Genomic DNA, 26529 nt, shown 5'->3' with positions numbered 1-26529 from the left:
GCCCTAATTTGAAAGCAGATTGTTTTTCATTTTAGTTAAGGTCATCATTTTGGTCTAAGCACAAATATGAACTCGAAATTATTTTATTAAATGGCGTTCACATTTTCTAAAAGCTCTGAAGTGTATTCTTTATGGACATGTTAGTTTTTCATTTGAATAGGGTAGTACTTATTTGACATCTGGTTTTCACACTGAAAATGGGTTCATATTGTTTTGTAAATTAGGATGTTTCTATTTCAGTTGCCATTTCATAAAGCACATTTCTTTTGTGCTGAATACAATGTGTGTAATCTGACAGCTAAAAGAATGTGCATCAGTTTTTGGATTGTATCAAAATATCCATTGTTCCATAGTCAATGTGGACAGATTTTTGATAAAGTTAGTCATTTAAATCAAATTGTTAGCGAAGGTCAACCACTGTACTGGGTTGCAGTTTAGAACTCTAAAGGGCAGCACCACTTTTCTAAAATCTGCATAAGAGCCAATCTTTTGATTCTTTCTGCAAGCAGATTATCTTGGATACTGCTTGTAGCCATGGTTCCACAGGTCAGCAGTCATCCTTGAGAACCTTCTCATGTTAAAGCTCATTCAGCGTTACATTTAACGGTTTTTAATTTATTTTCTGTCCCAAGCGTTTAAATATATTTTAAGATCCCACAAACAGTATGGATAGCAGCTACATAATCATATCTGGAGTGCCCATAATCCCCCTTTCAAAATGAAGTGGCACGCTATTCTACAATGCTAAACTGGGGTTGTGACATTAAACTCTCTCTCATTCATGATGTTTTAAAAGTGACAATTTTTACTTTTCAAGGCTATGCTTACGGGACAAGAATTATTCTAAGCGTACAAATAATAGAGACCCAAACAGAAGAAATGTTTTTGAAATTATCTAACCTTTTTGTTTCAAGGGGTTGGCATAATTATCCTACTGTGTACAACTTCCATATGCCCTGCTAAACAGAAGTAAAGGGCCTGTGCTCCCCCTTTAAACATAGTTAAATTGGTTTACCTCAATAACTTATTTAACTTGCCTTCAAATCCCTAATGTATGATATTGAAAATACACCCAGGGGCTGGTAGTTAAATGCCACCTGTGGACAACAGTACCTACTGTCCATTGAGATAGGCGACTGCCCAGTAAACTAATGATTTGCAGTCTCACAAATATGTTTTTGGGCAACTATGCCACATGGAGTTATATTTGATGCTCCCTTTTTTGCAATGATGTTACCACATGATATCCAGGTTATTACCTTCCGAATGCTCTGAAAGCGACATGAGAGCCCTGTCGATCTTCCCCACAATCAAAAACAACTTGTACACCGGTATTCTTATTGAGGCCTCATTCTCATAAACCTGACCAGGGTGAGAGTATGTCCCTGCTTCTTTGAGGGACTGTGCAGCATTTGGAATGGGGAAATCACTAACCTTATCTACTTGCATTAATGATATCTCCAACCCAAAGTTGTTGGTCTCCTGACCACAGATGAAAGTTTTCTGGAAAAAGATAACATCTTGATATGTTGCAGAGCAGCCCCACATAAATAAAATGTGCCTCTCATTTAACACAGGATTTGGGCACTATAGACTTACTTGCTTTAGATTACCACCACTTTTAAGAAAACAAAACTGGTTCTCTTGACTTTTTTCATGCAGTAGGAAAAATGTCTTACCGTAAAGCCTTTTTAAAAAAACGAGTGGCCTAATTAAACATATTATGTGGTGCAAGCGTAGTAGTAAACGAAGATTTAGTCAGTGCAAAGTTGAAATCCTATGATTTCGCCGTATTAGAGCTGCTTCTTCTCGGTCTTCTGGCTAATGATCTTCCTCTAGAATGTCTCTGCTTCACAATAATGGTCTATGTAATGAGATTGAAATTGGAGTCTGCCTCAGTAACTGTGTTTATAACTAATGCACGTGAGAGAACAGCATGGCCAAAACCATTCTTGGAGATGTGAAGAGAGCAATATGCTATTTATTAGCATTGTTGAGGGAGGTGAGAGTGAGCCTTCTTGAGTCATGGCCCCCTCACACTCATTTTAATGTGTGATAAATGTGCCCATACAATTTAATTTCATTAAATGTGTCTTGTTTGTTTTTATTTTAGGGATGCCGATAACTGTGCCACCACCAGGTAAATTTATCGCACAAATAAATCATGTCCACCAATTGCAAAACTCTAATGTATTTTAAAAAGTACTTAATGAAAACAGCATGCAATTTTTATGCAAAGGGTAATACAACATTCTCTGGACGCTGGGTTGCTTGTTTATATCCGAAAAATATTTTTAGCAGAGTGACCTCTTGGTCAGCTGCAGGTATTTTTTGCAGTTGAATATTATTTCTTGTTTGAGTAATTTTAAATTTCTTCTAGGTGTAATGTAAAATATTGTTGTCTCTTACACAAGTTTGCCTTTACTTTTTCCTTATTTTCACTGTATTTTACCTGTGGACATTATACCGTTGTGGCCATCAAATTGGTCACCTGATGGATTACAGATGAGTGTCATTCCTGTGTTCAGAGTTTCGTCACATTATGGATACAACAGTACAATTACTGAAGTTAAATGGACCCCAACTTCTCCCTGTGAAAGCAATTGATACCCGGACTCCCTCAACTGAGGTCACCTTAGTTCATATTCTGAGCCCTGCAGCTTGATTTGACTCCACCTATGCCCCATCCCCAGCTTTTTTCTTTTTTTGGTTTTAGCCAAACTACATGACTATTCCAACTCAAAAAATAGTTCCAAAAAGACCAGTCAGCGTCTCTTTGTCGGCCTGTACTCTAAGAAACACGTTTGGTTGAAGCTGTATGCGATTTTTTGTCAGAGATTAAGAGATTAATTTCACAAGTTAATTCCTGTATTCTTACTTTTATCGGAGGTGCTCAGGGTTCAGTGTTTTCCAGACAGAGGGTCAAGGTATAACATTTTTCTGAACGTGGAAGCATTACCACACTAAACGAAGCTGTTCTTCACTAAAGTGTTTCTTGTCATCGCCTAGTTTGTTATAACTGGCATTCTACGGTGTCATCTCTGTCTATACTTTTTCCTACGATTGTCTTTAAAAGAACTAAATAATTGGTGTAATTTTAGTGTATGTATGGGATCATTTCCTTCTTCATTTTGTTACCATGAGTGACTAATGCCGAAACTCGAAGATTTCAACTAGGTTTTCCCATAGTTTTCATTTTTCTCCTCAACAAGGGAGCATAGACCAGTGCTACAGAGTGTCTCATGCTTTTTTTGACCATTGCTTTAGTGGCTTAGTAAATCATCAGGCAAAACAGTTGCCCGGACGTTTTAGTGGCTAATAAAAACAGCTGCCGGTTTTCAGGATGCATATTGTAAAACATTTATAAAGCATAACTTGCACATATTTTACAACCAATAGTATAAAAAATATTATCTAAGGAATGTGGCAAACTCGTCTACGCCATATGTGGCTTTCATTACAAATTTTCCAGTGGTTTGACAAGATCAAGTTGATCTTTTGTGATGGCGGCCTCACCTAATGAATATCACAGGGGCTAGACTGGAGCTGGAAACTCTTGCAATAGCTCTCCTGCACCGGAAGGTGGTACTTGCTCCACTCCGGGGTCAGTTACTGCGCAAATTTAACATTGCTGGAGCCATATGGCAGGAATAATTACTTGGTTTGCTTAGTTATGATTTTACAAATCTTTCTAGACCAAGCTCCTACTCCTAGGTCGGATACTTATCTATCACTCTGTATTTTGTAACTCCTGGGTATGGGCGGGAACACTTCTTACTCTCTCCATTAGCTGCATTAAACATTGGTAAGTCAGATACCCCTGAGGACCTAGAACAAAGCTATAACAATTGCTGCTCTTCTAAGATCTGAATTCTGATCTCAACTCGCACTTGCTCCTTACCTGTATATGATCTGTAATCCTTTTTTTTTTTTTAGAATTTTTTACTTCCTGGGTTACTTCACCCTCAACATTCTGTAGTGCTTTTGTGTTACCTTATTTATTCTATTCAAATGTGTTTTTAAAGTTTTGTCATGCACTAGATGTAGTCCTCTTACCTAAAAGTCTATACTATTCTGCAATGTATTTGCAAGTAAATGTGTAAATGTGTTGGACTTGTAAAGCGCACAGCTGCCCGTAAGCGTCCCGGCGCTGAAGACCGCTGGGGAACCCGTCCTGGCTTTCCCTGTGAGATGGTCCCTTCTGGGTATCTCCAAGGTGAAACCAGGCATCTCCGGCGTCTGTGGGGGGCCGTTGTAGATATGAGGCAAGCTTAATGCCCAGAGTTGCCGAGTGTGATCCCTGGTTAGAGTAGGCACCGAGGCGAGAATTGTCTCTCACTAGCTTACTACAGGTCTACACCCTTCAGGTTTTAAATGCAATTCTTTCCAGTTGTTGAATCACTAATGCTGCTTAACGTTAGCCTTTTCAGTGAAACGCCTAAATGTAGAGGCTCGAGTGCAAGAAGAACATATGCAATCTGTTTGGAGGTCCCATAGATGAAAGAGCTAGTACGCATGAAGAAAACTGTGGGCCATCAGAAGGTGCACCCTGTAATATCCAATGGAGTTTGGTGAGCCGATTCATCTCTGCTCTGAATCAAGTGTGTAGAACGACGTTCAAGCATTGGCGGGGACCTTATGTTCCATCCACAACTAAGATGACCACCAGACTATTGTATTTGACGTCCCTTTTTTTTAGCCTAAAGGAAAGTCTGTAAACTGCTTTATGTATGGATTAGTTGATAGATTGCGTGGTAGCGATGCTGGTGGCTGCAGTTATTATTTTCATAAGGCAAATTAGCCTTCTGCAACTGCTGTAAAGGGCACTCATTTTGTGGTGATTACACTACATATAACGTGTTTTGCTGATGCAGCCTTGTCTTGTGTTATTATTGCCATGTGTTGTGCGTGTGCAGTAATTCCCTTTTTTAGATGTGTCTTATAATAAACAATAAACTCTGAGAGGGTAACTGGCACTTTGTTGGTTATTTACCTTTGCCAACAGCTGCTGACAAAGATTGAAGACGAATTCAGAAAGGAGATAGTGTACATTAAATATAATCAGAGCAGTCTCTTTCACCTCCTGACCAAAACGAAATCTAAAAAGCATGTGACAGTGGCCCTGAGGCAGCAATGCGCAAGGAAGGAAGTCCGTTGGCTGCAGATAGCAGGCCATTTAGCCTGATATTACTGGACTTGTTAACATAAGTGGAGGGTCTTACGTTTCTCATACTTATGGTGGGGAATATTCAATATATGTGAATATAAGAAAAATCCAGAGTTGGACAATCTACTCCAATTACCATGAACTCTGCCAATATGGGAGTGAAATCAACGAAAGTTATCTGATTGCAGAACATAGGGCCATAAATTGAGCTAATGTTCCATTAATCCTCCCGATAAGCTGTTAGATATTTTTGAAAGATGGCAGCTTAGAGGTAGAGGAGGAAACTCTCTGCAATACAGTGATATTTATGGGCAGTGTATTCACAGGCTCTAGGCCACTTGTAACATTTTTTACCTTTTCCATGCTCATGTCATGAGGCACGGTGCTCCGGTGCTCATGACGAGCTCAGCTCAGATCAGATCTTACTTTAGTCAGGGTAAGGGGGATACACTTCTAAAATAACCCCAGCTCACCCCCGTGATAGCTTAGCACGAGCAGACAGGCTTATCTCAGAGGCAGTGTGTAAAGCATTTGTGAACACATACAGTAATACAGTGAAAACACTACAAATGGACAGCAAACCAGTTTAGAAAAATAAGTAATCTTTATCTAAACCAAAAGAAGACCAAACAAAAAAAATCCACAATACAGTTATAAAAATATGACTTTCAGATGGTAGAAATAGTTTGGTTCAAAGCAAATTGCAGATGCAACACTTTTCACACAAAGTACCTTGGATGTGTCACACAAACAAACAAAACGTGCCACAGGGAAGGTGATGTGTTGGTTCCTTACACTCAGGGAAGGTGATGCGTCGGTTCATTGCTCCGGGGGAGGTGATGCGTCTGCACCTTACTGCAGCGCAGGGGAGGTGAGACGTCTGTTCCTTATCGGAGAGGAGGTGATGCATCGATTTCTTACTGCGTCGGGAGTTGATGCGTCTGTTTCTTACTGCGTCCCCCTACAGTGCGACAGACTTGGCACCTCAATGTGATGCAACAATTCAGGACGATGCGTGGATTCTTGCAGCTGCACAGCAGGCTTGCCTCGAAATTGGTGCGGTGATCTCTGGTTTCGGAAATCGCTGCACCTGGTGTGTCGTGCAGCGATTTCTCGAGCCGCGGCAGGCGCTGCAGCGGTTTCTTCGGCGATGCGTCGGAAACAGGTACGGATAAGTCATGCTTCTTCGATGTTGTGTTGATTTTCCAGCTCCCAGCGGAGAACAGTTCTCTACAGGTCCAAAACAGCAGGCACCTCTTGCAGTTCAGAACCCCCAGCAAGGAATTTCAGTGGAACTGGTGGTCAAGTCTTTGTGTCCCTGAGACTTCAGAACAGGAAGCAAGCTCAGTTTCAAGCCCTTGGAGATCTTTTCCTCAAGCAGGTGACAAAGCAAACAGCAAAGTCCTTTTCTCCTTTCCTTGGCAGCAAGTAGCCACTGCAGGCCAACCCCAGACAGCAAACAGCACAAGGGCAGTATTCCTCCTCAGCTTCTCCGGCTCTTCTCCTTGGCAAAGGTTCCTCTTGATATCCTAGAAGTGATCTAAAAGTCTGGGCCCCACTTTTTATACACAAACATCCTTTGTTCTCTGAAGGTAGAGAGTGTCTGTACCCATCCAAAACCAGTTCTGTCCTTACTGGTGCAGCTTCCTGACAGGAGGTGGAGACAGCATTGTTGAAGGAAGGCCAGGCCCATTCAAGTGAAAGGAAATCTTCTCCCCCTACTCCAAATGCAGCCCAGGTCTATTCAGCCCAGCCCCGAATCATCAGGCTCTCTGGAGCCACTGCTCCTCTCCAGCCCCTGTCATCCAAAAGCCAGGCAGGCAATACACAAACCTAGCAGAGGCATACTGGATGGCTAAGCAAGAAAATACCTACTTTCTACAAGTAGTATTTTCAAACACAGGATGTAAAAATCACATTCACTAAAAAATGCATTTTAACATTCTGAGTACAGTCATATCAAATTTTATTTTTCTACCTTGTTCCCAGGGGCAGATATGTTTATAAGATGTTATAAACAAACTCCCATTCTATACTATTCTAGCCTTGCAATAGTGAAAAACGAAATTGACAGTAATTCACTATCAAGACATGCCACACACCAGGGCCTGTCCTACCTTTCATATACAATGCACCCTGCCCACAGGGTACCTTGGGCCTACCGTAGGGGTGACTAACATGTAAGAAAAGGGAAGGTTAGTGACCGGCAAGACTTGCCAATACGACATGGCAGTCCCAGACTGCACACAAGCTCTGCAATGGCAGGACAGGGTTACATCTTACAGGCTGCTTCTGTGAGTGGCACAATTAGTGCTGCAAGCCTACTAGCAGCATTTGGTTTTTGGGCCCTTGGCACACACGGTGCACTGTACTAGGGACTGACTAGTAAATCAAATAGCCAATCATGGAAACACCAGTCCATAACAATTTACAAAGGAAGCACTTGCACTTTGGCACTGAACAGCAGTGGCAAAGTGCCCAAACCATCCAGACCAGCAACACGGAGTCCAACACACAGAAAAAAAACAGGAGGCAAAAGCAAAAAATGCCGGGGAGACCCACGCCCATGGAGCCAAGTCTAACACGGGTCCCCCTCCAGCTGAAATGTGGGGAGAACTACCCACCCTCTTGGGCGTTCTCTTCACTAACGCGGAAAAATCTGGACAGGGCAGTGTTCCACCTTGAAGTCTATCCCGGTAGGGAAAATGACCACCTCAACAACTTTGTATTTTCACCGCTCATTTGCATCAGCCATCTGAGGGGCCTGTGATCTGTCTGAACCCAGAAGTGAGTCCCAAACAAGTAGGGCTTTTTCAGTGCCCAGACCACAGAAAATGCCTCCCGCTCAATCGCACTCCACCTCTGTTCCTGTGGCCTGTGGAAGTAACCTCCTTCCAATGAAGGCTACAGGTTGGTTCAGGCGCTCCTCGTTTAGCTGTGGGAGCACCGCTCCCACACCATACTCTGAAGCATTTGTCTGCACAATGAATTCCCTTGAGAAGTTGAGCGCCTTTAGCACGGGCGCCGTGCACATGGCAGATTTCTGGGCATCAAAAGCCTTCTGCCAGGCGTCAGTCCAGTTCACCTTCCTGGGCTGCTTCCTGGAAGTCAGCCTGTCAAGGGGCAAAAATAGAGCCCTAACCCTTGACGAATCTCCTGCAATACCCAGTGAGTCCTAAGAAGGCTCTCACCTTTATCTGTGTCTTGGGGGGGGTTCCCAAGCCAGAATGGTATCAATCTTGGGCTATAGGGCACTCCCAAGTACACCACAGCTCCCTGCCTGATCTGGCACTTACTCGCCTTGATCGTTAGGCCTGCCTTCTGCAGATTCTTCAACACTTCCCAGAGGTGGTGCAGATGTTCCTCCCAAGTGGCACTGAATACTGCGATGTCATCCAGGTAAGCGGCACTGAAATCCTCCAGTCCTGCCAAAACCTGGTTGACCAACCTCTGAAAGGTGGCAGGGGCATTCTTCAACCCGAAGGGCATCACCTGGAATTGCTAGTTCCCCTCTGGAGTTGAGAATGCTTACCTCTCCTTTGCCCCAGCAGTTAAGGCAATCTACCAGTACCCAGACTTAAGTCAAATGTACTGAGCAGCTCCCAACCGATTGGGTTCTGGGGATTGGGTGTGCATCAGTCCCGGTGACCGAATCGAGCTCTCAGTAGTCCACACAGAACCGGAGTTCTGGCATTGCACCGGGTGCGGCAGCTTTGGGACCAAGACCACTGGGCTGGCCCAAAGGGTTTTTGAGGGCTCAATCACCCCTAGCGCTAACATCTTGGAGACCTCCTTGATACAAGCCTTGACCCTGTCAGTCACTCTATACATTTTGTGCTTCTCAGGAGGACTATCCCCTGTGTCCACATCATGGACACACCACTGATACCAGGGGTCAGGGAGAACAGAGCAGCAAACTGTCCCACAGTTGGCGACAGCCACTCTGCTGTTCAGGACTCAGGGCAGGGGAGAGTGATACACCGTCCACTGACCCATCGTACTCCTTTGCAGACAGGAGGTCAGGAAGAGGCTCACTCTCCTCCTCCATTTCAGCATCTGTTGCTAGAGCATGCCGACTTCAGACCTCTCCAAGTGTGGCTTCAGGCGGTTCACATGCAGGACCCGCAAAATGTTCCTAGGAGACTGGAAGTCCACCAAGTAGGTGACTTTACTCTTACGCTCCACCACCGATTCGCCTGAGCGAGTTGTCTTAAGCTCTTAGTCTGGTTTCTGAAGGCCAGGATGTAGCTATATACATCCTGGGAAAGTTTCTGGGAACTTTCTCCCATCCTTCTTTCACCAGATTTAGAGGTCCTCTTACAGGATGCCCATATAGGAGCTCAAAGGGACTGAACCGTAATGACTTCTGTGGTATTTCTCTGTAAGCAAACAAAAGGTATGGTAAGAGGACGTCCTACTAAAGCATCATGGGTCCACCAAGACCCATAATCATGCCCTTCAGGGTCCAGTTGAATCCGTCAACCAGCCCATTACCTTGGAGGTGGTAAGGAGTGGTGAACTTATAGGTAACACCGCACGCCTGCCACAGGGACTTCGTATACTTAGATATGAAGTTGGTACCACGGTCGGACACCATCTCTCTGGGGAACCCCACATGGGAGAAAATCGCCATCAGCACACGACCCACCATAGGGGCCATCACAGTCTGGAGAGGGATGGCTTCCGGGTGGCATGGTCCACCAAGACCATGATGAACCTGTTGCCCATAGCTGTCGTGGGATCCAAAGGCCCCACAATGTCAATACCCACCCTTTCAAAGGGGGTGCTGACCCCAAGGAAAGCTGGAGAGGAGCCTTACACTTCTTCCAACTCTTACCACTTGCCTGGCAAGTCTGGCAAGATCTACAATGAATATCAAAACTCTTATGCATTTGGGGGCCAGTAAAAGTGAGTGACAAGCCTTTCAAAGGTCTTGTCTTGCCCCAAATGTCCTGCCGAAGGCACATCATGAGCCAAACCCAGTAGGAAGGCTCTGAAGTGCTGGGGTACTACCAGCACATGGGCTGACCCAGGCTCAGCAACCTTAGGCTCGCTATACAGGAGACCATTCTCCCAGTATATCCAGTGTGATCCAGACTGATCACCTGCTGCCTGGTTTGCAGCCAGTTGCCGCAAATCAACAAGAGAAGGGCACTTCTGCTGTTCCTGGCTGAATTCCTCCCTGGAGGAGCATCCTTCCTGCTGCCAATGGGTCAGCTTAGGCAGGGTCCCCAGTTCAGCCACTTGTTACCCTGTAGGCTCCAGGGTATCCCCCTCAAGGTTTGCCACCTCCTGGCCCGTGGGATCTTTGGGGCGGTTTCCCGTGCCCCCTGCCTCTTTTCTTTCTGGCAGGCACCTGGGTCACTATTACAGGCTCCAGGTCCTACCAGCTGCTATAGACCGAGTGGTCACACACGCCTACTCAGGCAGACCCAATATCTCTTAATGAGACCTCCGCGCCACCTTCACCCTAGGGGAGCTTTCCTAATCATTGCCTAGCAGACAGTCAACAGGCATGGCTGGCCTCACAGCTACTTTCAAAGTACCTCGGGAATCTCCCCCTGACCCCCAAAAAGGGAACCTGTGTCAGCTGGGTAGAATGCGTTGGGGACCACCTGCTCTTCAGACACCAGCCGACAACTGACAGCAGTTACACTGGCTCCAGTGTCTCTCAGAGCTTCCACGCTATGGCCATTGATGGTCACCCACTGCCTGTATTTTTTTAGTGTTATCAGGCAAATGAGCTCTTGGGACCATCTCACTGTCTCCTATGGAGACCAGGGACATATTTGCGGGACCCCACCCCTCCTGGACACCCGACTCCTCCCACTAGGCTATACTAGACATTGCTTGGGGCAGTGCACCAGTGGTTGCGGTGGTAACCTTCTTGGGACACCTAGGGTCCCCTTGGTAGTGGCCCACCTGACCACAACCAGAACATGCATTGGAACCCCTCTGAACAGGTTTACCTGTTGGGACCCATGGTTTCTTTTCAGTGGAAGTCTGGGAACCCTTACCTTGGTTCCCTTTGAGTCCTTTTTGGAACTCCTTCTGTTTACCCTTGTTCCCTCCACTCTACTGCTGGGGACCCTGCCCACCATTGGCGGAGTCTTCCACACCACCCCTTTGGATCTGGTACTGACCCAGCGGTCCGCCTCCACAGCAAGCTTCCTGGGGTCAGTCCGCTTACTGTCAATCAAGTGCTGGTGTAGCTCTGGAACAGTTATCTGACAAGTGCTCCCATGCGACCAATCCTAGAACCCCTGCAAATCATTCACCCTGCTACCCTTCACCCAACCATCCAATGCTCTGCAAAAGTAGGACACATACTCCATCCAAGTAGGACTCCAGTTTCTTACAGTTTCTAAATGTCTGCCTGCACAGCTCTGGGGTCAATCCATACCTGGCTACTATGGCTTCATTCTTGGGGGCATCTGATCCTCAGTGGGCCAGTTAAGCAATGTCTCCCTTCACTGGTAAAGCGGCCCACAAGCCCCTCCCCAATCTCCCTCAGGGATTCTGTGGGACCTCATTGCTACCTCAAAGGTCTTGAATCACTGACCAATGTCCTCATGCTTGGTGAAATCCTTAATAACTTCCTTCTTCAGGCACTGATGGTGCGCTGCCATCACAGGGATTGAACTTCAAACTCTTTGCCTTTAGATCCAGCTACCTCAACCCTCTTTCATGCTCCAAGAGAATCTTTTACTCTTCCAGGACTAATTTCTCCCTCTGAAACGCTAACTCTTTATCCTCCTTCCCCACCTTTTGGTATTCCTCCTTTCTGGTGAGGCCTCTTACAGAGATTTTGAGCTTTTTGCAGATAGCTTTAAGTTGTGGCACAGTGTGGGTATCAACCCTCTCCTCTTCAAATTCAATATCAACAGATGCAAGTGATAGGAGTTGGCCAAAAGCTAGGGCGGTCGACCTCGAATCTGGGGAACTGGGTTTGAGACTTTACTATGACGCTGAACATCCTGTGATTCTGGGCAAATCACGTAATCTCCCCGTGCCTAACAAAAAGAAAATGAATATGTCCTCATGTAACACAACTGGTGCTATGTAAAGCGCATTGATACCGGATACCTTCGGGTCAAGTTCGCACTATATAAAAGTCTGTAAAAAATGTTTAAAAAACGTGATGTTCCTTTTGACATGATGAAGATTGGCAGTTCTCAGTTGCAAGAAAAAAAATAGTCCCAAAGAAAAAGTTCCACTAAATGTATGTGGTTGCGTAATGGTCTGCTGTATACCAGTAGTGTACACCAATCACTGTATGTAAGACACAAATGCAAGTCCAGATCCTCACCGCTGACCACCAATGTTACAAATGGGGGTCTCTAGTTGGCAGAGGTAGGTACATTTTGTCCAAATATAGCTCACCCCCTTGGTAGCTTGGCACGAGCAGACAGGCTTAATTCAGAGGCAGTGTGTAAAGCATTTGTAAACACATAAAGTAATACAGTGAAAACACTACAAATGGACAACACACCGGTTTAGAAAACTAAGTAATCTTTATCTAAACCAAAACAAGACCAAATGACAAAAATCCACAACACAGTAATAGAATTATGGCTTTTAAATGGTAGAAATAGTTCAGTTCAAAGCAAATTGCAGATGCGACACTTTTCACACAAAGTACCTTGGATGCATCACGCAATCAAACAAAACGCGCTGCCTGGAAGGTGATGCGTCGGTACCTTCCTGCAGCGCAGGGGAGTTGAGGCTTCTTTTCCTTACCAAAGAGGAATTGATGCGTCTATTTCTTATTGCGTGGGGAGTTGATGCGTCTGTCTCCTAATGCAACCCCCATCGATGCGACAGACTTGCCGCTGCGATGTGGCAATCCGGGACGATGCATTTTATTCTTGAAGCCGCATAGCAGGCTTGTGTCGGAATCGGCGCAGTGATCTCGGGCTTCGGAGATCGTTGCACCTGATGCATCGTGCAGCGATATCTCGAGCCGTGGCAGGCGGTGCGACGGTTTCTGCGGTGATGCGTCGGAAACAGGTACTGATGCGTCACGCTTCTTCGATGTTGCGTTGATTTTCCACCTCCCAGCAGAAAACAGTTCTCTAGAAGTCCAGAACAACAGCAGGCACCTCTTGCAGTTCAGAACCCTCAGCAAGGAAGTTCATTGGAGCTGGTGGTGAAGTCTTTGTGTCCCTGAGACTGCAGAACAGGACGCAAGCTCGGTTTCAAGCCCTTGGAGATCTTTTCCTCAAGCAGGTGACAAAGCAAACAGCAAAGTCCTTTTCTCCTTTTCGTGACAGCAAGTAGCCACTGCAGGCCAACCCAGGACAGCAAACAGCACAGGGGCAGTATTCCTCCTCAGCGTCTCCGGCTCTTCTCCTTGGCAAAACTTCCTCTTGATTTCCCAGAAGTGATCTAGACGTCTGGGCCCCACTTTGCATACACAAATATCCTTTGTTCTCTGAAGGCAGAGAGTATCTGTACCCAGCTAATACCATTTCTGTCCTCACTGGTGCAGCTTCCTCGCAGGAGGCGGAGACAGCATTGTTGAAGGCAGACCAGGTCTATTCATTTGAAAGGAAATCTCCCCCCACCCCCTACTCTAAATGCAGCCCAGGTCTGTTCAGCCCAGCCCTGACTCATCAGGCTCCCTGGAGCCACTGCTCCTCCCCAGCCCTGTCATCCAAAAGCAGACAGGCAGTACACAAACCTAGCAGAGGCATGCTGGATGGTTAAGCAAGAAAATACCTACTCTCTAAAAGTGGTATTTTCAAACACAGGATGTAAAAATCACCTTCATAAAAAGATGCATTTTAACATTCTGAGTTCAGGCATATCAAACTTCATTTTTCTACATTGTTCACAGGGGCAGATATGTTTATAAGATGTTATAAACAACTTCCGATTCTATCCTATGGGAGCAGGTAGCCTTGAAATAGTGAAAAACGAAATGTGCAGAAATTCATTATCAGGACATGCCACACACACCAGGGCCTGTCCTACCTTTTTTATACAATGCACCCTGCCCACTGGGGTACCTTGGGCCTACCTTAGGGGTGACTTACATGTAAGAAAAGGGAAGGTTAGGGACTGGCAAGTGTGTGCACTTGCAAAGTCGACATGGCAGTCCCAGACGGCACACATGCTGTGCAATGGCAGGCCAGAGTTACATCTTACAGGTTGCTTCTGTGGGTGGCACAATGATTGCTGCAAGCCCACTAGCAGCATTTGATGTACAGGCCCTGGGCACACACAGTGCACTGTACTAGGGACTGACTAGTAAATCAAATAGCCAATAATGGAAACACCAATCCATAACAACATTTTACAAAGGGAGCACTTGCACTTTAGCACTGAACAGCAGTGGCAAAGTGCCCAAAGCATCTAGACCACCAAAACGGAGTCCAACACACAGCAAAAACACAGGAGGCAAAAGAAAAAAATGCAGGTGAGACCCACGCCAATAGTGCCAAGTCTAACAAAACCCATAAACAAATACATAACAAATAAATACATCTTAATCTCCATAAGTTCTATTTACATGCTGTCTTGCTCATAAAAGAAAACCATCTTCCTTATGTACGTCTGTGCAACAAAATGAAAGTGAGCTACACAAATTCCAATTTGGACGGCATGATAATTGACCACTAGGTAAAGACAATTGTAATCCTAATTTTGATAACAATAATAATGATGGTCTTTCATTAACTTTGGGCCTCCTATATAGCACAATCCTACTAAAAGTAGAAAGGAAGCTAAAAATAGGAAACTACACTGCGTATGTTAAGTTTAAGAAGTACTACATCAACAATTTAAAGACACATTTATGGTCACACGATTGTGTAAATCAATTAACAAGTACATAACTAATACAAAAGATAAAAAAGAAAAATCACATTAAATCTGATTGTGTCTCTGTAGTTATAGTTAGTATTCCCAGAGATATGAATTCCTCAAATTTTAGCTCCCTAATAGCTTTCCGCCCATTTGACAAATCACCATAAAACTTTCTAGACCTACATTATTTTGAAATGTCAATTTTTGTGGTGAATAGTTAAGGGGGTACAAAGATCAGATGGGGGTGAGGGTTCCCAAAATGGGTTTTCCATAGACTACTTTATTTGACGTAGTGCAAAAATGGCTGAACAGATTTGCGTGAAATTTGACAGGATTATATATTGTGGTGCAATCAATCAATCAATCATAACATTTGTATAGCGCGCTACTCACCCGGAAGGGTCTCAAGGCGCTTGATCATGATCAGATGATGCTTTTGGGTTCCGCAGTTAGGTAGGGTATTTTTTAATTTATAAGGCATTTAAACTTAGTGATATCTCTCACAGTCTTACTTTCACTGTATTTCACAGATTTTTGTGAAACTACCACTGTATATAGCCATAAGCTTATTTAAAAATAAATATATATTTACAAAAATAAATGAATCTACCTATTATTAGTAATAGGTAGGGACCTACTACTTACCTAAATCTAAGGCCCTAACACAGCCAAAGTGCCACTCCCTTCTATGCTATTCCACTGAATGCCACTCCAGTGTATGCTGTTGCACTCTACCCCACTCCGGTCTACACTTATTCACTGTATACTACTCCACTATAAGCTATTCCACTATGCACCAATCCAGTATATTCCACTACGCCACTTCATTCTTCTCTAGTCCATTTGAATGCCATGACACAATATGCTACTCTACACCTCTGTACCCCACTCAAGTCTACACCACTCCACTGTACGCCACTCAGCTCTACACTATTCCACTCTATGCTATTCTACTCTACACCCCTCAACTGTATTCCACTCTGTTCCACCCTATCTCTATGCCACTCCACTCTACACTATTACAGTGTATGCAGCTTCAGTCTTTGCCACTCTACTGTATGGTATTCCACTCCTCTGTATGCCACTCCACTGTATGCTATAACACTCTACCCCACCCCATAATACACCACCCTAGTCTACACTTCTTCACTGTATGCCACCTAGCTTTACGCTATTACACTATACTCTATTACACTCTAGGCCACTCCAGTCTACGCTACTCCACAGTATGCCACTCCACTGTACACTACTCAATGATATACTATACCACTCTACGCCACTCCACTCTGCGCTATTCCACTTTATTCCACTCCAGTGTACGATACGCCACTCCAGTGTATGCTCCTCGACACTATACAATTCTACTCTGCAAAATTCTACTACACTCTGTTCCACTCTATTAGACTCCACTCTGTCCCCGTACACTCCACAGTCCAAATGTGTGCCTGTATACTGTATTCTACAACACTCTACTCCACTTTGACATTTTCCAATATAGTACAACACAGCACTCCACTCTACTGTATGAGATGCCACTCCAGTTCAATGTGCACCACCAAACTCTACGTTAATCCACTTTACCCTACTCCACTCCACACCACTCCACTATATGCTATTCCACTCTACCCCATTCCACTTTACGCCACTCCAGTCTGCACCACTCTAAGCTATTCTACTGTACACCATTCCACTGTACTCCACTCTGCTCCACTCTGCTATTCCACTGAATGCGGCTTCAGTCTTTGCCACTCAACTGTATGCTATTACGCTCTACCCTATCCCACAACACACCACTTCATTTTACACCACTCCACTTACTGTGTAGTTCCTTCAAACCTAAATAGGATCTGTGTGTTTAGACAACATATATTGTACGATTGGAGTCAGACTGAATCTGAAAGAGACACGTTAGTATTAGATTCCTTACCTTAGAATATCCCCAGGCGTCAGACTGGATCCGAAATTTTTTGCGTAGCAGTACCCTTGCGCGTCGGTAGGCGTCGTCTGCGGCTCCGCGTCCGTCATCGGCGTCGTGGGCGCCGTGATGACGTCGTCTGAGTACTTAGACGCCGCCTCCGCGTGCTGACGTCAGTTCTTCTTTTTTCCGCGCCAGCAAGCGCAGATCTGGAAAAAGCAGTAACCCTAGTCATTTTTGACTAACTTTTTTGATCGATTTTGATCATTTCTCGAAGTCTTTCGACTCCGATCGGTGCCGTAGGGATGCCCGGCTTTAAGCACTGTGAGGATTGCGACCGCCTGATGCCGGTCACGGATCCTCACCACCTGTGTTTAACCTGACTAGGCGTCGATCACGACGACAAGGCCTGCTCCGACTGCCGGGCCCTCTCTTCGAAAGCCAGGCGGGAGCGGTCCCGCAGGCGACTCGAACTCCGGCAGTCGGTCCCGCGCCGCGAGAGGTCTCGGTCCCATGGGAGGTCGAGGGACAGGTCGCGGGCTCAGAGCCACCACAGCTCCGAGAGTAGGCCGCACTCCTCCGGGTCGAAGTCGTCGTCAGGTAAGAAGCACAAGAAGTCCAAGCGGCGTCATCGCTCTTCGGACTCCCCCCAACGCTCGCGCGATGCGGCCGGGGGTTCGGGTGACACCACCCACGCGGCTCCGTCGGAGTCTCGGGCGCCGCGCTCAGCCCCACACCCTCCGGTCCCTGGGCTCAACGCGACGCCGGAGGAGGTCGAGCGATTCCTCGTGGCCATGAGGAAACCCTCTCCTCCGACGGGCTCCATGGCGCCTTCGGGCCCAGCGGACCCTTCTGGGACCCCTAGCGGGTTGGGGGCGGCCCGACGCCGTCGGGTGCTGCGGCGCCGCCGATGCCTTCGGGCCCGGCGCCGCCGATGCCTTCGGGCCCGGCGCCGCCGACGCCTTCGGGCCCGGCGCCGCAGGTTCCCATTATCCCGACTCCGCCGGCGCCTTCGGGCCCGGCGCCGAGGGGTTCAGTTGTTCCGGCGCGCTGGCCCTCCTTCGGGTTCTGGTTCGTCGCCGGTGGACCTTACGACCTCCCCGGTGTCGGACCCTCAGGTGTCGTCTCCGGCGCCGTCCTCGGGCGGCGCCGTCCCCGGCTCCTCCTTCGTTCCTGTTCAGGCGCCGGGACGGCCCCGATGGGCGCCGCTCCAGACATCGTTTGGGGAGTTTCACTTCTATGAACAGGCCCCATTGGTTGAGAACCCTGAGTTTCAGGAGATGGGTGATGAAGAGGACTGGGAGGGGTCTGAGGACCCTCTGACCAGAGAGTGTCAGTCTCATGAGGACTGGGCAGGAGACCTTGGGGAGGCCAGTGGCCTGGACACCTCTCCAGACACTGGTTTTGTCTCACCTCCTACCGTGGCTTCGGAGGAGGGGGCAACCTACAGTGTGGTGCTGATGAGGGCTGCCAAGGCCTTGGGCCTTGAGCTCCCCGTCGCGGCCGTGAGGACTAATCTCCTCACTGAGGTCCTTAAACCGCAGTCAAGCTCGGCCGAGCCTCTGCTGCCCTTTAATGAGGCCTTGACCGACGTTCTTCTGGGCATTTGGTCCAAGCCCGCTACGGGTTCGCCCGTAGATAGGAACGTGGCCAGACGCCACCGCCCAGCCCCGGGCGACCCATGTTTCCTGTCCACCCACCCCACCCCCGAGAGCCTGGTCATCCAGGCCTCCAATTCCCAGACTGCGTTCCCGTCGGCCCCGCCGGACAGGGAATCCAAGAGGTATGAGCAGTATGGTAAAAAGATCTTCTCATCCCTTAGTCTGGGTCTGCGGTCTTCCAACACCGCATGCCTCTTGGGCCGCTACACCCACTCTCTGTGGGATACGGTCGCGGAAGTGCTGCCAGAGTGTCCGTTGGAGGTACGGGCCAAACTCGGCCAAGCCCTTGTGGAGGGCCGGGACGCAGCCAAATATTCCATCCGGTGTGGGCTGGATACCACCGACTCGCTAGGTAGAGAGATGGCAACGACGGTGGCGGTCAGACGCCACGCCTGGCTGAGGTCCGCCAACTTTTCGGCAGATATCCAGAACACATTGATGGACATGCCATTCGATGGCCGTCGCCTCTTTGGCGACAAAGCAGACCATGCGCTTGAGCGCTTTAAGGACTCCAGGGCTACGGCCAAGTCCTTGGGCCTCTCGGCCCCGCGCCAGCAATCGGCTGCTTATCATTCCTTTCGTGGCCACGGAAGGGGTGTACCCACACGTGCTGCCAGCCACGCTCCACAGGGTAATACCCAACGCGGTGGCGGCCGTGGAAACCGCCGTCCAGGCGGTCGGGGACAACGGCGAGGTCAGTCCACACCTTCCCCCGCAGCATCCGCCTCAAAACCCTCCAAGTCCGTGCTTTCAGGCCCATGTGACGCCAGTGGGGGGGCAGGGTTCGCCATCACCACCTCCACTGGCGCACCGTCACTTCGGACAGGTGGGAGCTGCAGATCGTCCGAAGGGGCTACTCCCTCCCCTTCGAGGCGACTCCTCCAGCCATGCCACCGCAAAACCACCGTGTATCGGGGGATCATTTGCGACTTCTGCAGGAGGAAGTTATGGCCCTCTTGGCCAAGGGGGCCATCGAGCGCGTTCCTGGGCCAGAAGTAGGGTGTGGTTGCTACTCCCACTACTTTCTGGTACCCAAGAAGGGTAAAGGGGGCCTGCGCCCTATCTTGGACCTAAGGAACGTCAACGGCTTCCTCCGGAAGAAGAAGTTCAAGATGCTGACTCTGGCTCAGGTCCTAGCTGCCCTGGACCCAGGAGACTGGATGGTAGCGTTGGACTTGCAGGACGCTTATTTCCACATCCCCGTCCTGCCGGCCCACCGGCGCTACCTGCGGTTCACGGTAGGCCACGAGCACTTTCAGTATACCGTGCTCCCCTTCGGCCTTACCAGCGCCCCACGGGTGTTCACAAAGGTGATGGCGGTGGTCGCAGCTCACCTGCGCAGGGTAGGGGTTTCAGTCTTCCCCTACCTCGACGACTGGTTGTTGAAGGCGGGCTCGCCCCAGACAGTCGTCAGCCACCTCCAGACTACGGCAGACCTCCTGCACCGGCTGGGGTTCTCCATCAATGTGCCGAAGTCACACCTGTGCCCCTCTCAGAAGCTCCTTTTCATCGGAGCAGTTCTCGACTCGGCACGGTTTCGAGTCTATCCACCCGAACAGCGGGTCCGGGATATTCAGGCTCTGATTCCCATCTTTCAGCCGTTATCCCGGGTCTCGGTCAGGTTGACGCTGCGGCTTCTGGGGCTGATGGCCTCCTGCATCCTGCTGGTGCATCACGCCAGGTGGCGGATGCGGGCTCTGCAATGGGACCTGAAGTTTCAGTGGGCCCGGCATCAGGGCAACCTATCCGACCACGTCCTGATCTCGGAGGGCACTGTGAGACAGCTGCAGTGGTGGCTCACGGACCGCGATTGGGTCAGCAGCAGATCCCTCTCCCTTCCCCAACCGGAGCACGTAGTTGTGACGGACGCGTCCCTCCAGGGATGGGGGGGCCACATGGGAGAGGCGGAGATCAGAGGCCTCTGGTCTCCGGCGGATGCCCCGCTCCACATCAACCTGTTGGAGTTACGGGCGATTCGTCTAGCACTGAAGGCATTCCTCCCCTCCGTCAGGGGGAGTGTAGTGCAGGTGTTCACGGACAACAACACCGCCATGTGGTACTGCAACAAACAGGGCGAGGTGGGGTCGTGGACCCTCTGCCAGGAGGCTCTGCGCCTCTGGCAATGGCTGGAACGCCAGGGCGTGACCCTGGTGGCTCAACACCTGGCAGGTTCTCTGAACGCCAGGGCGGACGAGCTCAGCCGTCGGTGCATGATTGATCACGAATGGCGTCTGAACTCTGACGTGGCGCAAGGCCTCTTTCAGCGATGGGGAGAGCCTTGGTTAGATCTATTCACCACCGAAGAGAACGCTCAATGTCATCAGTTCTGCGCGTTGGAATTTCCAAGGCGGCACTCGCTCGGAGACGCTTTTCGTCGCGAGTGGAGTTGCGGTCTACTGTACTCCTTTCTGCCTATACCACTTCTGCCCAGAGTGCTGAAGAAGATCAAGCGCGACCGGGCCCAAGTCATCCTTGCGGCTCCGGACTGGGCATGAAGGTACTGGTATCCAGAGCTACTCAGTATGTCAGTCGATCCCCCGGTTCGTCTGCCTCTTCAGGAGGACCTTCTGTCGCAGCAGCAGGGGACGGTCCTCCACCCGAACCTGTCCAGTCTCCACCTCCATGCTTGGAGATTGAGCGGCGACAGTTGAGGCCATTTGACTTGCCTCCTGAAGTCTGTAACGTCATTCTGGCAGCCAGGCGTCCCTCCACAAAGTCGGTATACGCCTGCAGGTGGAACTGATTTGTGGCATGGTGCACAGCAAAGGCTGTGGATCCTCTTGCTGCCCCTCTTTCTGAGGTTCTTCTCTTCCTTCTTTTTCTTGCCCAGCAGGGCTCTGCTCTGGGCACTATCCAGGGCTACCTTTCTGCCCTTTCTGCCTTTCTGAGGCTGCCTGATCAACCTTCTTTGTTCAAGTCCACTATTGTAAATAGATTTCTAAAGGGCATCACTCACACGTTTCCTCCTGTTCCGTTTGTGATGCCTCAGTGGGACTTGAACCTGGTTCTTACGTTTCTGATGTGCGCTCCCTTTGAGCCACTTCACAACTGTCCTCTTCGCCTTCTGACCTTGAAGACTGCTTTCCTGGTTGCCATCACCTCTGCCAGGAGAGTGAGTGAGCTCCAGGCCCTTTCTTGTACTCCACCTTTCCTTTCTGTCCATCCGGACAAAGTGGTGCTGCGTACCAAACCATCTTTCCTGCCCAAAGTTGTCACGGCCTTCCACATCGGGCAGTCTATCACCTTGCCAACCTTCTTCCCGCCACCGCATCCCTCTAAAGAGGAAGAGCGGCTCCACCGTCTGGACCCAAAACGTGCGCTCTCATTTTACTTGGATCGCACACGCCAGTTCAGGGTGGATGACCAACTCTTTGTTGGTTACGTGGGCGCTAAGAAGGGGAAAGCGGTGCACAAGAGGACCATCTCCCGGCGGATCATCTTGTGTATCCAGGCATGCTACTCCTTGGCTAGAAAGGAGCCCCCTGTTGGATTACGGGCTCATTCCACCCGCGCCACGGCAACTACAACTGCCCTGGACCGGGGTGTGCCCTTACAGGATATCTGTCAGGCAGCTACGTGGGCATCGCTGCACACGTTTGCAAGACACTACTGCCTGGACAGTCAAGTCCGGAGGGATGGCTTCTTTGGCCGTTCCGTCCTCCAGGACTTTCTGGTGTGATTATTGGTTTGCAGACCCACCACCGGGGTTGGGATTGCTGGGGTATCTATTCTAAGGTAAGGAATCTAATACTAACGTGTCTCTTTCAGATGCACAAGTTACTACTTGTGTAACGATATATCTGTAAGAGACATTAGTTAGTATTAGATTCCTTACCGACCCACCCATCCTCCCCGTTCTGTGAACCAATATCTAGGGTTGGGGTTGTCCCCTTTCAGGGCCCTAGTTTCAATGGCACCAGTGTTGGTTTTTTAACATGGCTCTGCGTTTCTGGCGCGGAAAAACTGTGTCTAAGAACTGACGTCAGCACGCGGAGACGGCGTCTAAGTACTCCGACGACGTCATCACGGCGCCGACGACGGACGCGGAGCCGCAGACGACGCCTACCGACGCGCAAGGGTACTGCTACGCAAAAAATTTCCGGATCCAGTCTGACGCCTGGGGATATTCTAAGGTAAGGAATCTAATACTAACTAATGTCTCTTACAGATATATCGTTACACAAGTAGTAACTCGTGCTTCTAGACACCTCTACAGAATATGTTAGACTGTATGCCAGATAGCTCACAGTGCCACTAGAAACCCCTCTTACCAAGGAGAGAACAGTTCTTGCATGCTTTAAATGAAAGAAGGAAGATTCAAGGTTATCAGTTTTTGATAGTGTTTGGCTAAGGCAACACAGAGTTCTCAAGAGTGCTATATGCTTGTTGAAGTATAGGCCGGATTTTAGATTTCTCTGACTATTTTTAAGAGCTCTTTAGTTGGGCATGCAGGATCATACATGCATTGAGAATAGTGTGACCTCATGGCTTTCTTAATGGAATCTGTTATCAGACCTTTAAAATCTTGCTAGATATGGTTGTGTTTTTAATAGATGTAGTGCATGTATTGATTTCTTTTGAGGGTCCCCTCTCTCTGAATTTTGTCACTGGTGTAGATTCTCTGTGTTTTAGTAATTTTCTAAGTGGTAGGGTGAAAGTTACAATTTATTCTTAAATTTTCCTGAAATTAAGGTATTGAACTAATAATTCCATTGCTGTGTAAAACCGGCAATATTTAAGTGGGGTGATGAATGCCCTTCTGCAAGTCATGATTCCCAGCCTTAAAGAAGGTGAATACTGATAGAATGTAGTTTTGTTATAGAATATATGTTGTTCTGCCTCGGTGTCGTTTAGCTACCGTCTGCACTAAGTTCTGAAAGTATTTACCATCCTTTCTCGGTTCACGCAGGGCACTACATGGCTAAATCGCAGCAACAAATCCAGTGCACGCTGACGCTGGCTTCCAGGAGGGGTGTTCTTGTATTTTTGCACTCTGAACTAGCCAAAATTCCTAAAAACAGGAAAACAGAGGTGACAACACATAGTTCTGCTTCTCATCGGATGAGTTAAAGACAAATAACTTGATGCTTTACCATGGAAAGTATGGTTGCTGGTCATTGTTAAATTACTTTTGTATGTTGGATACTATTGGGAGCGTAGCATATGCTATTTTAGATTGCATGATATTTTTATTTATAATCCGTGCTGTGCAGAGAAAGGCCTTATTCACAGTAAGTATATAAAGCATCACTTTTGTGAAGCTTTTTATTTGCATGGCTTTAGTCTTGTATATTTTAAAGCCAGATTTTAATAATGGAGAAATTATATGTTTGTGTATTTCAGGTTTTCCACCTCCACCTGGAGGTCCTCCACCATCCCTAATACCTACCATTGAAAGGTAAGTTACTATTACTCTGTTTAAACTGCCTCTAATACAAAATTATCACTTGCAAAGCTAGTTACAATTATAAGTCCACTAGTGGTGCAAGATCATCTTGTTAACTTAATTATATGCTATTTTAGTTTGTGTTTTATACTTAAAGCCAGATGCGCCGGTTTTTACAAATTTATTTTGTTCTATGTATGTTTAGTCAGCTAACTTACATATCACACAAAATTATGTTAGCATACCAGCAAGAGAGTGATTATTTTAACGTGCTACTTGTGTCTGCCTCCTTAGTGTTTGTAACTTACAGGCATTCCTTGAGTGGGGAAAATATTATGTTGTGGGTAGGGGACCATAAGCACCTTTAATATGGGGATAGTGCCACCACAATTTTATGTTCCCTGTCTGTCTGAGTTGCTTTTTATGTAGACTAGAGGCAGGTAGGATCAGGGTGCTTGACTTTTTTTGTTAGGAACTGTTCACATTGGACTGTGCTTTAATTCCTCAATTGCGAATATAACTGCATATTATTCCTGCAAGACAGCGGTACAGGTATAGTTCAAGAGCGTTTGTTACTATCAGCTTTGAATTTTTTCCATCGTTTTGCAAATCTTCACATAGCATGCGCTTGTCCAGTCTGTACAAGATTCACTAGATGTGTTGAGTCTCCTGCTAGATTAGATGGCAGCAATGGACTTAACTTGAAAATAAAATGCCAGTCACTGTTCATTTGTAGAGATCTGGCACTTGGATGGTGTCTGAGATGGCGATTCTAGTGTTTTAGTGTAAAGAACATTGCTATTAGAAAACACACCCACCTGAAAATTTCAGCTGCCACTCTGTGATTATCACAAAGTATATGGGGTGTGATGTGTCTTTTAAAACACATATTACTTATTACTAATACCAAATCTAATACAAACACTCATGGTCCTTCTCTCACACACCACATACACTCTCCTTCGACACGCATCATCACCCCATTTAGTATCTTCCATTCACCAACTGTACTTTGCATACAAACCGTTACCCAAAATTCATTACATCAATATCTCATCTATCTACTCTACAAAAATAAAACATAACACACACACACCAGCACATCAAAATCACACACACACTCAATTTCATACTACATTCTGTCACAAAACAGAAATAAATGCTCACTTCCTCCTCATGACTACACAAATAATGCAGATCCTAAACCAACTTTACTCCCAAATGTTCTATCTTCACCAACTCCTACCACAAACACCCCAACATAACACTCATTCACCCTCCTCTCACCAATTGCACAATTTAGAGCCTTAAAACATGATCCACCACCCCTAACCTACACCATTACCAAAGTACATCTCTAGACTACCTATTAATAAATGCTCGATCACTCTTTAAAAACAAGCATCACATCTATGACCTACTCACTGACACATAACCTGACTTACTCTTCATAACTGAATCATTGTTGTGAGATGACATGGCTCCAGTATTGCATGAAGCGGTTTCTCCAGGCTATCAGACTGTAACACAAAATTGCAAAGGCAAAAGAGGAAGCGGACTAGCTGTTATAGTCAAGAAAAATCAATCTCACCAAAGCGGACATTGTTTCAATAGAAGGTTGTGTGGATGTCATCGTCAGACGCAACCCTACACCACCTTCCTCCTCCTTTCCAGACCAACACCTAGCAATGCAACATTTCAGAAATGTTTCTAGCCACAGTTTTCAACCCGTATGACACTACACTTCAAGCTATGCATTCTTGGTGACCTAAACATTTATTTATTTATTTATTCAAAGTTTTATATAGCGCGAACAAGATCCTTACAGATATCAGAGCGCTTCACAAAGACAGGGAAGGGGCAACAGAGTAAACAGAGATAATGGGAACAGTATAATAATCAGTGACAAGGTAATAACATGGATGATAAAAACAAACATAAAACCAATCCATATATGATCAGGTAGGTAACATGGTAACATGGTAATAACATGGTAAGTAACATGGTAATAACATGGATGAAAAAACAAACATAAAACCACTCCATATATGATCAGGTAAGGGAGTATTATATAGCAGCACAGGTCATTGATCCCACTACCATGGCGTACAGGTGGATCAGTAAACCAACGTGTATCATATCTTGGTCGGTAGTAATAGAGTAGCGTAGTAGTCCCCCCAACAAGTCGAGGATAGGCAGAGCAGCGATACAAGCAATGCAGAGTCTCTGACCCAACATCTGTAGCGATCAGGAAATATTGGCCAGAAGCATTGTTTTCACCTCTTTCTTGAAGAGTGCAGTGGAGGTGATTAGCCTTGTTTCAGGAGGGAGCGCATTCCAGATCCTGGGTGCCATTCCTGAGAAGGAGCGTTTGTAAGTTTTCGCTTTCCGAAATCTACGAGGTTTCAGGAGTAGATTTTTAGTACTCCTATTGGATCTCGACCCTCCTGATATAGACAGCTTTTGAGCGAGGTAGTAGGGTGCCTTGTGGTGCACGGCCGCGTGTGTCATAGTTGCAATTTTTAGGTGTATTCTGGCTTCAAAAGGCAGCCATTTTTAGAGACTTTAGGTCTGGGGATATGTGCGAGTG

At 47.2% G+C, this 26529-nt stretch overlaps 1 protein-coding gene across 2 annotated transcripts in view; it reads left to right on the top strand.

Annotated features, from left to right (window-relative positions):
• The window catches only part of FIP1L1 (factor interacting with PAPOLA and CPSF1), a 576361-nt gene that overhangs the window by 423844 nt on the left and 125988 nt on the right, over positions 1-26529 (top strand). For both annotated transcript variants that reach the window (XM_078678195.1, XM_078678194.1), the window contains exons 11-12: positions 2114-2140; positions 23897-23951. In XM_078678195.1, coding sequence (XP_078534321.1) covers positions 2114-2140; positions 23897-23951 — 82 coding nt within the window. The remainder of the gene's footprint in view (positions 1-2113; positions 2141-23896; positions 23952-26529) is intronic.

The sequence above is a fragment of the Lissotriton helveticus genome, chromosome 2_2 (genome assembly GCF_964261635.1).
Source record: "Lissotriton helveticus chromosome 2_2, aLisHel1.1, whole genome shotgun sequence".
NCBI lineage: Eukaryota > Metazoa > Chordata > Amphibia > Caudata > Salamandridae > Lissotriton > Lissotriton helveticus.
This window is presented reverse-complemented; position numbering and strand designations above follow the sequence as displayed.